Raw genomic sequence first — 13,452 nt, forward strand, 5'->3', positions numbered from 1 at the left:
ACTGTGTGCAGTCGCATTTGAAGAATTTGCTCCAGTGAAGATGTAGACAGGTTAAAAAAAAAACCTGTCAGTCAGCCTTAGAAAATAATTTGTTGTCATGTGTTGCCATAAAAAGAATATGAGCTTTTTAAACTTCTGGCTTGTCTTTGTGATAAAGTTTCACTCTTTGACACTGCGTCTGCTGCGTTGCTTCCGCTCCAGCTCGCCGTTTGCTCGGTATATTGTCACCAAGCAAAGCCATGCCACACTGTGCTCAAGGGCTTCGTGGATAGCTAACACAGATCATGCTGCTCCCATTAGTGTGGCGGAGAGAGTCGCTCGGCACAATATTTGCCGCTTAAGAGTCCTGTCTTTCAGATGAATCCTTGCCTGTGTTTGTACCTGGAGGCCTGCTGTAGGCTGATAGCCAAACCAGGGCTTTAATCAAGGCTAATGACCGAGAGGGGAGGCCGGTATCTGGTTGCTTGCAACAGAGCATGGAGGAAAATCCAGTGCATTATAGAAACACGATAGCTACTTAAGGCAACGCTCTTTAGAAGTCCCATTGAGAACCCAGTGAGGCTTTCAAGTACAGTGTTTTAATTTTCCATCTGGTATGAATTAACAGCAAAATAAATGCCAACCAGGATTCTTAATTGCTACCTAAATGTGTCACCATGTGTGTGGCTTGTTGGAATGAGGGCAAATTAACCAATTATCTATTGCTGGGATGCAGTTATGTAACAACAGATTTCCAGGAATGGTTGTTTTATTTTTTTTCTGCCCACAAAAGAGGCTCTGGGGTGAATCTTGGCTGCAGCACAGGAGTGCAGGCAGCTGGGCCGGAGTGTAATCAGATTGATGGTACCGGCCGAGGCCTGTGTTCATTTACTCTCAACAGCTGCCAGAGTCCGGAGTTTTAATTCGATGCGACTTCCTACAACAGGACAGGGAATCAATTTAGAAACAAGCAATCCAAAGATATTACACAGTGAGCTTAAGTGACCGTTTTCAATTCGGACCACCAAAACACTTTAATGTAATCATATACATTAATTGTAGTAATCAGATTGAATTGCCATTTTGCTTGTTGTCGTTATTGAGTCAAATTTTAGATTCATGCTGGTGGAACAAGTATTGAAATCCTTTACTTAAGTAAAAGTAGCTAAAGGATTTCAAATACTCCATTACAAGTAAATGTCCTGCATTCAAAATCTTACTCAAGTTAAGTACTTAAGTATAGGCAGTAAAAGTGGTATGATATTGGATTTTTAGTTGTGAAGCAATATTAATAATATGCTGTATGTGTTGCTGCAACTGGTTGAGACGAAGCCATGCCTGTTGTTTATGTCTTTGACACAGGAAGATGACGTCTTCAACCTTCATCCTGCGTGCAAAGCTCTGATTGGCTTGTTTTATTCCACCAACCAAACAGCCTTCAGTGAAGACAACAGCTAATATATCATTGAACACATTATAGATATATGGGCATTGATTTGTAGACTAAATGAATCATACATTCTGTTTTGTAAAGACTTTGATCATAAGATCTTTTAAGTGCTGATTGTCCAGCCCCAATTTTTAAAGTGTATTTTAAAAAAGTACCTAACCTGATTTCTCCATCACAACCATTGTAGATCTTCTATATTGCTGCCATCCTTCCTCTTGGGAACATTTACCCTGTCACCTCCATGCCCTCCCCCCGCCCCCCTTGCAGTGATGAAACTGAGACTCCACTCTATGTGAGGCCCATGGACCCACCCAGCTACCCCCCACCTCAGCCAACTTTGAAGGCTGATGTGCTGAAATTATGTCTGCAGCCTGTGAGGTCCAATGTCGAGTCCTTCCTCATGAAAGATAAAACCATGGACAAGACACAATTGTCACAAATAGTCCAAACAACTGTAGACCCTACAACCAACAGGCGTCTTTTTTTTAATCTTTTTTTTTTTTTATCTACTTGCTTCCCAGTTGCCTCTGAGGCAACTTCATTTGGTTTTATGTTGCAATGGAGAGAGAGGATGACAAACAGAAAGCCAGTGGGATTGCTCCGGTTTGCTCCAGTGTCAGAAATATGCCATGCTGCTGACAATTATCTCTTTATGGATTTCCTCTCTGTCCTCCTCCACCCATATCTGGAGCAGAAGTTAAATGCTCTATATTTAATTGTAGTTCAGCACCTCCCAATACATTTTATGTTAAAACCCACTTTTAGAGCCATTAGTTGTAACTTATTTAAATTTTAAAAAATGTGTACTTATTCTTCAATGCTAGTAACAAAAGGATACTTAAAATATGTGACCATTCATGAAGCCAAGTAAGCAAATGATGAGATGTAGTGAAAAGTAAGTATTGAAAGAATGCCAAAAAGAAAGAAAAGCAGTATGGAGGCACCTTAACTCTTGGTTGCAGTCCACATCAGTGCCACTTAGTAGTTCATTGATACTGTCCATTTGGAGGACGCGTTGCACACGTTCCACACAAAGCCGTGTTCGGGACATTTCTGGACGTCAACTGACAAATCCTACTCGTACTACATTTTAGACTGGCCCATATTTGAATTATATCGTTCTAGACCAGAGGATTACAAACTGTGAGACACACCTTCCCAAGGAGGCGTGGGATAGATGGAGGGAGGCGCAGAGGAAGAGAAGGGAGGCAAAGATAATTGCCTGAGGTGAATTGCTGCAATTTGAGTCAAAAACCAGTCATAACGCAGTCACATCATAACACACAGACACGATACACTTATTTTTAGATGGTGACCTCCTGAGGATGTCTACATCTCTCATGTCCATCATGAAAAAAATGTCCATACATCTGCCGTCATAGAACAAAGAAACTCATTATATCTGCAGAACTGTCCTGAGAAGCATCAAGTTTGAGCGTTTTCTCCAGTATCAAGTATTCCTGTGACAGTTGTCCGTACATCAGTGGGTACGCTGCAAACTGGAGCTGCTAATCGATAACAATCTGGGCTCAAATTGTCTTAATGCAGAAGACAATGAGAATGAACTCCGTTCTAGACGGTTTATGAAAGTGTTTTTTCTTGTATGCAATTTGAGCTCGCTAAGTCCTTATCTGCTCCCTATCTTTGCTTATTCTCTGCCCATGCAGTCGACACAGACATTTTAATACATGCGGCACTGAAGGCTGCTCAATCTGATAGATTGTAAGTCCTACCTTTCAGCCTTCTGGTCAATTGAATGGATAGTGTTTTACAACCTTGGCTCAGGCCTTACTTTGGACAGTATCTTGGCCACACTCTCTGGTACCACGTGATTAGTTATTTTATCGCTGGTGCGAGTTGCAGTTCCAGTCCCACTGTAAATCAGCCCACATATGGGCGTCTCCCAAGGTCCGTACCTCCATACAGTCGCGCCAGATGTGTCATTTGATTGATAAAGCCTCTCTCACACTACCGCATGCTGGCCCACACTCAGCTAGTGCTGCAGAGGAGGTCGTGTTTGGGAGTTGGTGGAATGCACTGTCATGGCAGTTTGGCAAGGTACAAATGACAAAGCTTTGCGTCGCACAGATGAGATGGCGTTTTGTTATGTTGCTTCTTTTTTCCTAATGGATACATTTTTTTTTTATGCATTCTGTGACTTTCGCTCATCTGTGACAACCCAGAAGCTATTTGTTGCAAATTACAGAGTAAGATTGTAAAGTACAGTGTGTGTTTGTCGTCACTCAATTTAATTTCAGCTCTAAGAACAATCATGTGTCATTACTGTGGTCAGAAGAACTTGAATGATTTGTCACTAATCAGGATCATTGCTTTTTCCACAGAAATGTGACTTTGGTTTTCAAGTGGCTGAACTCGGGTTAGTTTAATTCTAACATGTGCTGGAGGTTACCCTCGAGGTTTCCCCGAGCCTTACAGAGGAGTGAGTGTTTCCCCTGTAACCAGCTGGAGCTCCTTCCTGTCTTGTTTTGATGTCAGGGGTTTACAGTTTGTCTTCATGCAGGAAATTAAGACATTTTCTCATGATTCTGATGATGATTCTACCTCTTAGAGAACTAGTCCTAGGCTGTCACGATAAATCATTTTGGTGGCCCTTAGTTAGTAGACAATATTATTTTTATTTTAAGACCATTTTATGCCACTGACGTAATGGCATAGTAAGGTAAGTACACCCTTTTAAAAAATGTTTCAGTATTGTTGATCGCTGTTGTGGAAATTTATCATATGGTTCTTTTAGTTACAACTTGTATTGCTTAAACCTGCATATACCACCCTAACCCTCTTCCCACGAAAAGGCTGGGAACCTGGCCTTGGTGGGTGCAGCGGCCAACAACATCTGCGAGGGGGAGGGTGAAGGGAGAGGAGACGAGATAACGCGCATATATACTCTGTTTTGTTTTTTATTGGGGTTAGACCTCCGAACCATTCGTGGGGAAAGAGCTCTATCCATTCAGCTGAATTTTGATTGAAGTGTCTGTTCATTAAATATGTTTTTAATACTTTTAACAAGTTCCATCGTGATTATTTCTCACTGGGAGGTCAAAAAGATTTTTTGTCCACCACAATCGCCACTTAGAATAAAAGTCTATTAGGACATCAGTAGAGGACAGCTCGTATCAGGTTGCTTAATTAGGGCGGAAACAGAGAATGAAACAAGATAGCAGATACCATCATGTGCTGAGGCTTGCCTGGAAACCACAAAATGAACACTTTCCTGTTACTTTCATTCACTCTCGGGGTGCAACCCCAGTAGCTACACAACAGCAAGTCACCATTTAACGTTAACATCAACTCAATTTTAGTGTCTTTCATAGCAGAGGGAATATCAGACGAACATTTGCGACGTGCCCTGAAACACGATTTCAAAAGAATGCTAATGTTACTCTGTTTCTCCGTGTTGCTAACTGTTTGCTAACACTTAAGGGGTCTGGAGATAGTAGGGAGCCAAACTGTGTTTATTGTATTTTTGCTGGCAGTTAATGCAGCTTTAAGTAAAGCTGCACAAACCAACAATTGTATGTAAAAAAAAAAAAAAAGAAATACTGCTTGAAAGTTATATTTATTATAACTCAGCGTTTTTTGTGTTAAATCCTCACTTCTTGCTGACAGTGTGTCAAGTTCTGCCCTTTGTGGCTGTTAAGGATACAGCCACGTGGAAGACGCTTCCATACAGGGAACCAGGGCTAACTCAATGTTCTGTGCATGGAAATGATGTGAATCATAGACTATGGCCTTAACAGTCACCACATCTAAAGGGCGTCTTGTCAGACAGCTCTTCCTACCACCATCACCAAAAACCCATCTGTATTTGTAGCGACCATTCAGTATGACGAGTATACAGCGGAGTAACCAAACGAAAAGAATAAAAACATTCGTAACCATCGCTGGATCTCTCAGAATGCTAAGTGTTAGCGACACAAATGACTCAGCTGCTCCTACCGTAGAAAGACTTGCTCTCTTTCTCTTTGAGCGTCTTTTAAAAAAAAATGTGTGTACTCTTTGTTGCCTTAAATACAAAAGACAGTCCATTCAGTATTAGACCAGCATTTATGTTTTGCCTTTATATCAACATGTTTTGATTCAAAGCTGAATAAACGGCAAAAGGTGCCCTTCAGATATCAAAAAACAAACAACAAAAAAAACTTATCTCTGTTTTCCCTGCTACTAGAAACTGGGTCATAAATCTGCTGCGAGTGATGTTTAAACATTATGTAATATGTCATGGCATTTTATCCCGTGTAAGCACTCTTCATCCTTCCAGGGGCAGAGAGAACGTGCTGCGTTAAAGGCAGTGTTTGGAGGAGATGAGGGTATTTTCTGTTACACAGTACATACAATATATAGGGTCATTTTTGTTCTAATTACTGTATGTAGTTTGGCTGTGGGTTGATAAACTCTGTGATGCATTTTGAATTACTATGCTGAACTTGTGTTGATGGGAAGCAATGTAGAGAACTTATGTGCAAGTGTGGGAATGGATAAGGAAATGTATCAATCATTTTAACTTTCAAAGGGTAGTTTATGGACAAGGGTATATTTAACAAGCTGCTCTTAGTTAATTAAGTCCTAGAAACAGTGGTTGATTAGCATGTCTGCTCTAGATGCTAAAGTTGACGTGCTTGCTAGCTTGTTTTGCCCGCAAAGATTTGCGATTCAACTCTGGCCAGGAGCAATGGTTTCAAATGTGTGTCGGGCTTTGTTGAGAGAGTTGGGTGAGCCAGGGGTCAAAACACCGGATAAATAGCGCTATTGGCAGCTCACAGTGGGTGATTAGCCTCCTTAAAGTCTCCACTTAACATTACTCGTAAAGGTGCTAAAGTATGGTGTGATAACCCGAAGAGTCACTGGAAGTTAATAATCCCAGCAAACTTGTAAATCAGACTTCCACAGAAAGGAACATATTAGTGAATGGCGCCATCCCCGTCTGTCATACCAGCGAGATCATCTCTGAAAATGTCCTGAAAAAGGATTCGTAGAAAAGAGTAGGAACCCTGGAGAAGCTCACAGAACTATTGTGACTGACCAGCACCAGCATGGCCCCGGTTGGCTAACTAGCCTTGTGAGCAGTTGCTTTGTCACAAATGCTTCGCAAGGTGCCAAACAGAAGAAAAGCGGGAACAAAATGGCTATAAAATATGCTGCGAAAAGCTATTGGAAGCATTTGTACTGGTAAAATAATATTAATAATAAAAAAAAGGAATACCTCTCTAGTGGCCCACAAAATCAGCTTCTCTCAAAATGAGAAGAAAAAATAAATGTTTCGCACAATTACTCCCTGCTCCCTGCCTCAGACAAGACTAGAGATATTTCAGTATTGGTTCAGAGCATCTCCTCTGCTGTCCTTGTATGTCGTGTCACTGACACAGCAGGCTGTCTGCTTTGGTCTGAAAGCCAGATAAAAGGCAGCCAAAATTCCCCCTACTCAGACAGCGAAATGTCACCTTGTCTTAAAATACAGCTTTTTCTCTTTTCCCCATCGACAACCAAACCACCTTTAGGTGACGATGTCATTGTTCTGTTTTTATTTGACCTCTTGTTAATGCAGGTGAGGTTGGCTGACATACATGCAGCGATACACACTTAAAACATTCAACAAAACATTTGCTCAAACAAAATCTGAATATAAATAGTGTGAAACTTGCCTGTTCTGTGGTAGAGAGGCGATGCAATGATTGCACAACTCATATGTGAATACACCTGCACCCAAGGTCGAATTATGGGCCAAATATTACATGTCTATTATGTTTTTGTCCTTCGCAGCAGAACGGCAGACTACTTTGGTATCTAAATGTGTGAGTCGTCACCGTGACGTCTATTTGCTTTGAGTCATATCATCTGACTTTGCCTTTATCTAACACAGCAGGCTGCTCACCGCCCAGTAGTGCAGCAGTACCTGTCACGTCCAGCCTTGTTTTCTGTATTTTCAGTCTCACAATGCACCATATCCGCTAACATCCTGGTGCCATGGATTGCTTTACTCCTCCAGTTTGTCTAAGACCTGATGTTTGGTTTACGCTTAAATGAAAAACTGGGTCATCAAAGTCCATCTGCTGTCTCAGAAAAAGACAGGGTAGACGTATGGGACTGTTTCTGGAAAGTCATGTGGATTCTGTTAAAAGGTACATTATGATTGTCAGCTGTCATCTTTCCCAGTGTCTGTAATCCGACCTTCGGTGTGAGTGTGCTTTTTTAGCAGTCAGACACTTTTGGAAGAGCCTTTTAAAGTGAATGTAGTAAAAATGTATTTTGTCTTCCATGTTCACCATACAATTCCAGAAAATAAAGTAATAATACATTTACTTATTGATGAATTAGTCTCCCAGGTCTGCTCCTGATTAAAAGTGGTAAACTCAAAATTCAGGATACTTCTAGCACCTCCACGTGGATCTCAACATGGCGACGGCTAACAGCGCAGAAAACAAGCTCTGTGGCAAACAACAGTTTATGGTACTTAGACATTTTGTTCGGCAAGATAATCTTCACAAATGAACTATTAACAATACTATAAACAAACTACACTATGGTCACATGACTTCACATCACCACGCAGCTGAAGGCAAACTAGTCGGCATGATGAGGTTTTGTAGTCATTCAGCCACTTGCTAACATCTGCCATTTTTAAGACACGTAAAAGCTTCAAAATTCACAAGTATTTTATGTGGTAGAACAAACAATTTAAATCTCTGAAGCTTGTGTCATCCAAAGACATTATTTCAGGCATCTAACCTAAAACCCATTTAAAAAAATAGACATTAAGGGTCAGGAAGTGACAAAATGCAGACTAATTTCTGGGTCTTTACAGAGACCATTTGTGTTAGCTGCTATATTAATGCTCTGAATTTCACGTAGAAACCTTTTAATGGATGAGCAATTTTTCTTCAACTCAAACTTTTGAAATGCCCTACCTCACAGTTTGGGACGCCCTAAAAGTATATTTAACAGGTTGGATTTTATCCTATTGTGGCACATGAAAGAAGATGTTCCCATACAAAACCCTATTGAAATTGATAAGCAACATCCCTGAATTGTTCAAAAACTGGAATTCCAAACTGTTTTGCTTATTCGATCAACTGTCTGGACTTAACCCACTGAAGGGCCCACTATGCAGTGTCGAATATCCCGCCTTCCCAAGGCACCTGACACCAGTTTAATCGATCTGGCTCTTGCCTTCAATCCAATAACTAAAGATGGCCCGTATCAGTTCTCTGTGATTAAATATAAGGCCTGAACTGTGCCCCTTCAACCAAAATACAAGCAGCTTGGCAGAAAGACATGGACCACTCGACAGCTTAGATTCATTCTGGAGAGATGTATTTTAACACTTTCTCAGACTCTAAACTGTGCAATCAAACCAGATTTCCCCCAACCAGCCTTATTTGGAATTTCTGATGCGATTGCACATTTGAACACAACTAAACCTAATGCTCTGGCTCCTTTTTGCTAGATGTGCAGTATTATTGAGATGGAAGGAAGCTGTCCCACCCACACATTCTCAATTGAGGCACATAATATCTTGCCTGAAGCTTGAGAAAATTGGCTACGCTGCACATGAATATGATAAGAGGTTTGGGGGTCCTTTCAAAGCCCCTATGTGGTGTGAGCCTGTGTTGTCACTGACCTCTTACACTTCACACGATGATTCGATTTTATTATGGGAGTGGAAGTTCGATGTTTTTTTTACAATGCCTCTCCTTTGAAACTCTTTTTTGAAAAGAAAGAAACTGTGCTGTACGTTTTACAAAGTATCAAATGAGCTATTTTTCCCGGACATGTCTACGTATTGAATGAGTCAAACTTGAACTAGAAAGAACCCTTTTAATTGGCCTGTCATGCAATTAGATGCACCCCTGTAGTCGAGTCACCCACCAGCCTCCGCTGCTTGATTGTCGATGTATAGTCAAGAAAGCTTTTCAAATACTAATACAGGCCTGCCACATGTAGGGATCCAACTGTGCCTCTCATTACACTGTACCAGTAAAACCCCTCTGAGGCTGCTTTGTCACAGTTGATTTTTATTAGTGACACTTTGAGATTATTCATAGGTTGAGATTATTCACTTTGTCTCTCCCGTCAGTCTCCACCCCGCCCCCACACACTCATCTGCATAATTAATCAGCACTAATCATCAGGTGAGGCTTTCATAAAGAGTATGAAGTCTGTCAGTTGAGGAAGTTGGCAACAATTGCCATGAGTTTATCTTTTGTTTAACCAAACAGAAAATGCGATGGTCAAATTATCACACTGGTTGGAAAAGCAGAAGATTGTTGATATGAATCCGTGAACTATTTCAGAAGAACTATCCAGGATTCCTCCCAGACCTTCAAGTCGCAAACCCCGCTAACATCCCCCGTGCCCTCATGACCGTAGGTCAGTGTTTTGCAACCCAGAGGGAGTGGCCAACTTTCCCACCGTGAGGAAAACGAGCTGAGCCAAGATTAAATTAGAAAAACCACTCTGTTGATTGCTCGCCCACAAAGCCTTGTTAATCGACCTCTGACGCTCAGTGAGAGTTACCTAATCTGTTCGCCTTATTGTTGTAAGCAGCTCTTAGTACTGTCTATCCTCTCAGACAGTGGCTCTAAGGTTCGTAACCAATCAGGACTTAGCATTTTGCTTTCCCTTCCTGATTAACTGAGCAATATCCAATCAGTGGCATTGTTCTGTCTCTCTGTTTGCTGACCTGCCTGTGGTTGGGTTTCGTCTGACTGGATTAGGGCGATCCAGCGTCGTTTTAGGTATGACTCTGACGTCAGTTTTCCACGCCATCCGCTGCAGCCGCAGGGATCATGTGCTAATTGAGCTCTTGTGAAATGGGCAGTTCCACAAAAGCCACATGTCCACCTGAAGAGATAAGGAATATTCTGCAAGTCTGAGAGATGATTGTGAATGTGAGTGTAGTAACTGCTCCTGATGCGTTGTATGACCATGGTGAGTAAACGTGATCAGAGCCCATTTTTAGCTAGCTGCTGTTTGGAGGTGTTTGGGGCCAGAGGTCAACATCTGGCCAATGAAAGCTCCTTTTGCTGCACTGTGGGTTGGACTTAATACAATTTTTTGGTTGCAATGTGCTTACATCTCTTTAAATGAAAGAGATAAGAACTGTAAATGTAAATGTATCCTTTTAATATCTATAATAATGAAATCCTGGTAATGGACTCCCAATATCCACAGAATTTATACTGTAAATGTCAAAGCAGGAAACGCATGAATTGTACCATGGAATCTAGACTGTTTAAAAGAAGTGGATGTAGTGACCGTGATGTCACCAATTAGTTTGTGGTTTTAAAGGTTCAACAATTCGGCCATCGCAAAGACATTTAAAGACGAACCAAAATGTTAGAATTCACTTTCATGAACTGATCGAAAACACGGAAACTCCCAGACGTGGTAACCTGTCAATCACACGATAGCCACGCCCTAAATCATACCCTGATTTATGGTGTATTTTACTCATGTGAAATTATATCAGATAGACTGACATTCATGGTTCCCAGATGATATATCCTAATGACTTTGGTGACTTTTCCTCTTGCTTCACCATGAAGTTGACATTTGTGGGTTTAAGTTAAACATCTCAAGAACTATTCATGGATTGTAACGAAGTGTTGTACACAAATTCAGACGCTTTTTAGGAAGTGCTGTCATGGGGTCGAATTGTAAAACTGTCAAATTATTTGGTTTATGACCCAATACCTGCATAACTAATGACATTCCCATCAGCCTCACCTGCACTGTGTTAAATTAGCAATTATTTGAATTAGCAAATGTTAGCATGCTAACAAGTTAAACACGGTAAACATTATAGCTGCTACTGTAAACACTATTACTACTATAGTCCAGGTCTCAACATTAACTCCTCAAAGTGTTTGCCAGTTGATATTTCAGTGTTGTTTTATAGTTATTATCGGTGAATGCAACAGTAATTATCAGGTCAGATGAAATAAAAGCATTTGCTCTTGTGAGCTAGTATAAATGTGTGTGTGTGTATATGTGCCAATCCGCTTGTATTGCCATTATCTCCGCCATTGCCCGATCTGTTGCCTGTTTTGTGTCAAGTTGTGTCCTCGGTTAACATTTTTGGTTGAACTAATGTCTGTTTTTTCTTTTGTTTTTGTCTCTTGTCTCCTTTTTTTTTTTTTTTTTTTTTTCTTCGTCCTGTGTGGCTGCGGCGTCTCCTGCTGCTCCCGTTGCTGATGCCACCCACAACCGTCCATCCTGCCGCACGCAATCCTGCCACTGCCAACATCTGGTCAACATGATGGATGCCCCCCCATTCTTGCCTTCCCTCCCATTCTTTAATCTTTATCCAAAATCTCCAACACACTTTTTCAATCCCTTTCTCTTTCTGTTCCTTGCTCTCTCTCTCTCTCTGTGTTCCCTGATCATCACCTCTTTTCTTTTTCTTTTTTTCCCATCCCTCTTTTTCTCATCCCGCTTTTCTTTTTCGTTCTCCACTCTTTCCCCTCCTAGCACCATGCAGAGTTAAGAGAGCACCATGCCACCTCCGGTAAGCCAGTGACCTTTCAGAGGAAGGGCTAAGGGCAGGGCACACAGTCAGGGGAAGGGTCAGCGTGGATATTTAGGGGTAGATAAAACATGAAGGGAGTGTGTGTGTTTTTTAATGAAGGCGAAGAGCTAATATAAACGCACCCATTTGACACAATCTCCTCTGACAAATGCTCTTTTAAATGTTTATTTTTCCCTGGTTTTTGTGTACTTAAACTGGTCTCAGGCTCCAAACAGTTTTCTTGATTGCTCTGCTAGTGCTTAAGTTTATCCAACCTCATTAATAAACCATTAACTGCAGATTGTCATGTAGCAGCATTTGCATGCAGTCTCTTTGACATTAACTTAGCTCTGGGCTTTCTTTGCACATGCAGATTTTTTAAGTTGTATAAGCCACCTATTTCCTTTTATTCCACATTCTTACCACTTGGTTTCTCACTGCTGTTGTGGAGGTTCAACACCTTTAACCAACCATGTCTTGTGGGAAGACTGTAGAGTAGCTCAGCTAATTTGAACAAATATGTATAAATTATTTCATGATTTAATTATATCCACGGTTTCTGTCATTCCAATAGGCAGTTATGGGAAAGCCAAGAAGTTCCATGTCAAAAACATTCCCATATCTGTTGGTTAGTTTTCATACTCGCGCTGTGTTGAGCTTTGTATGGAGTGCAGTTAGAAACTACCGTATATTAAAATCATGCAGCATCTCCGTTAAGCAGGGATGAATCTCTTGTTTTAATTTATAGATTTATTTTTGTCTTCTGCCAACCACAATGAGCTTCAGAGGGAACAGCTAGCCTGCTCGATTCCTTAGCACCAGGTAAACAAGGTGGAGCAATAAGGGACAAGCACACATATCGAGCCGATCAGCGCTCGTGAAATCGAAAGTTACACACAATATTAAAAATGTGTTATGAAACAGAGGGCCGCACCTAGCAGATGCTTCACAGGAGGGCTGTCTGTGGATGTTCTCTGATGTGAAGTAAGAAGGCAAACATGTCTGATCTCTCCTCTCATGTCGCTCCCTTTTCATCTCTCGCCTCCCATCCCCCCCCCCCCCCCCCCCCCCCCCCCCCCCGGCTGCCTCGTCTGCAGCTGCCGTAGTGTGCGGTGATGACACCGTCCTTCTGACACCAGGCAGGATGAGCCAGCGCCAGGGTAAGGACCGGGACAAGGAGAGGGAGAAGGAGGCGGGCCTCCAAACGCCCAACAGGGAGCTCGTTGCCAGTCCCTCCAGTCTCAGCCCGGGGATCAGTTACAGCCACGGTAAGATGCGCCATTCACCGCAAGCAGGCAATTTCCCGGCTTAAACTTGTCTTGTAGGTCAGCTTTGGTTTGTGCAGTATTACACTGAGCTCCATGGATTATTTTTGGATGAAAATATACTCACAGCTTAACACCTTTTCCTTTTTATGATGTCATATAATACATAAATGACTTCTTCAACTCTTTTAAGCTTTTTATGACCTGCACTCACACCACATTCTAATTCAGGA

The 13,452-nt window shown here is 41.6% G+C and overlaps 2 protein-coding genes across 9 annotated transcripts in view; one reads left to right on the top strand and one right to left on the bottom strand.

Annotated features, from left to right (window-relative positions):
• zdhhc17 (zDHHC palmitoyltransferase 17) overlaps positions 1–7,221 on the bottom strand; it is a 59,536-nt gene extending 52,315 nt beyond the window's left edge. The window contains exon 1 of the mRNA XM_076076012.1: positions 7,090–7,221. The gene's annotated coding sequence lies outside the window, so the exon portion shown is untranslated. The remainder of the gene's footprint in view (positions 1–7,089) is intronic.
• The window catches only part of osbpl8 (oxysterol binding protein-like 8), a 74,672-nt gene that overhangs the window by 24,263 nt on the left and 36,957 nt on the right, over positions 1–13,452 (top strand). For 5 of the 8 annotated variants that reach the window (XM_076076001.1, XM_076076005.1, XM_076076002.1 and 2 more), the window contains exons 3-4: positions 11,918–11,954; positions 13,052–13,222. In XM_076076001.1, coding sequence (XP_075932116.1) covers positions 11,918–11,954; positions 13,052–13,222 — 208 coding nt within the window. Of the gene's footprint in view, positions 1–1,341; positions 7,567–11,917; positions 11,955–13,051; positions 13,223–13,452 lie in introns of all 8 variants that reach the window. The other 3 variants (XM_076076007.1, XM_076076008.1, XM_076076009.1) reach the window with 2 other exon arrangements.

This window comes from Anarhichas minor, unplaced genomic scaffold (genome assembly GCF_050575085.1).
Source record: "Anarhichas minor isolate MPS153535 unplaced genomic scaffold, ASM5057508v1 ptg000055l, whole genome shotgun sequence".
NCBI lineage: Eukaryota > Metazoa > Chordata > Actinopteri > Perciformes > Anarhichadidae > Anarhichas > Anarhichas minor.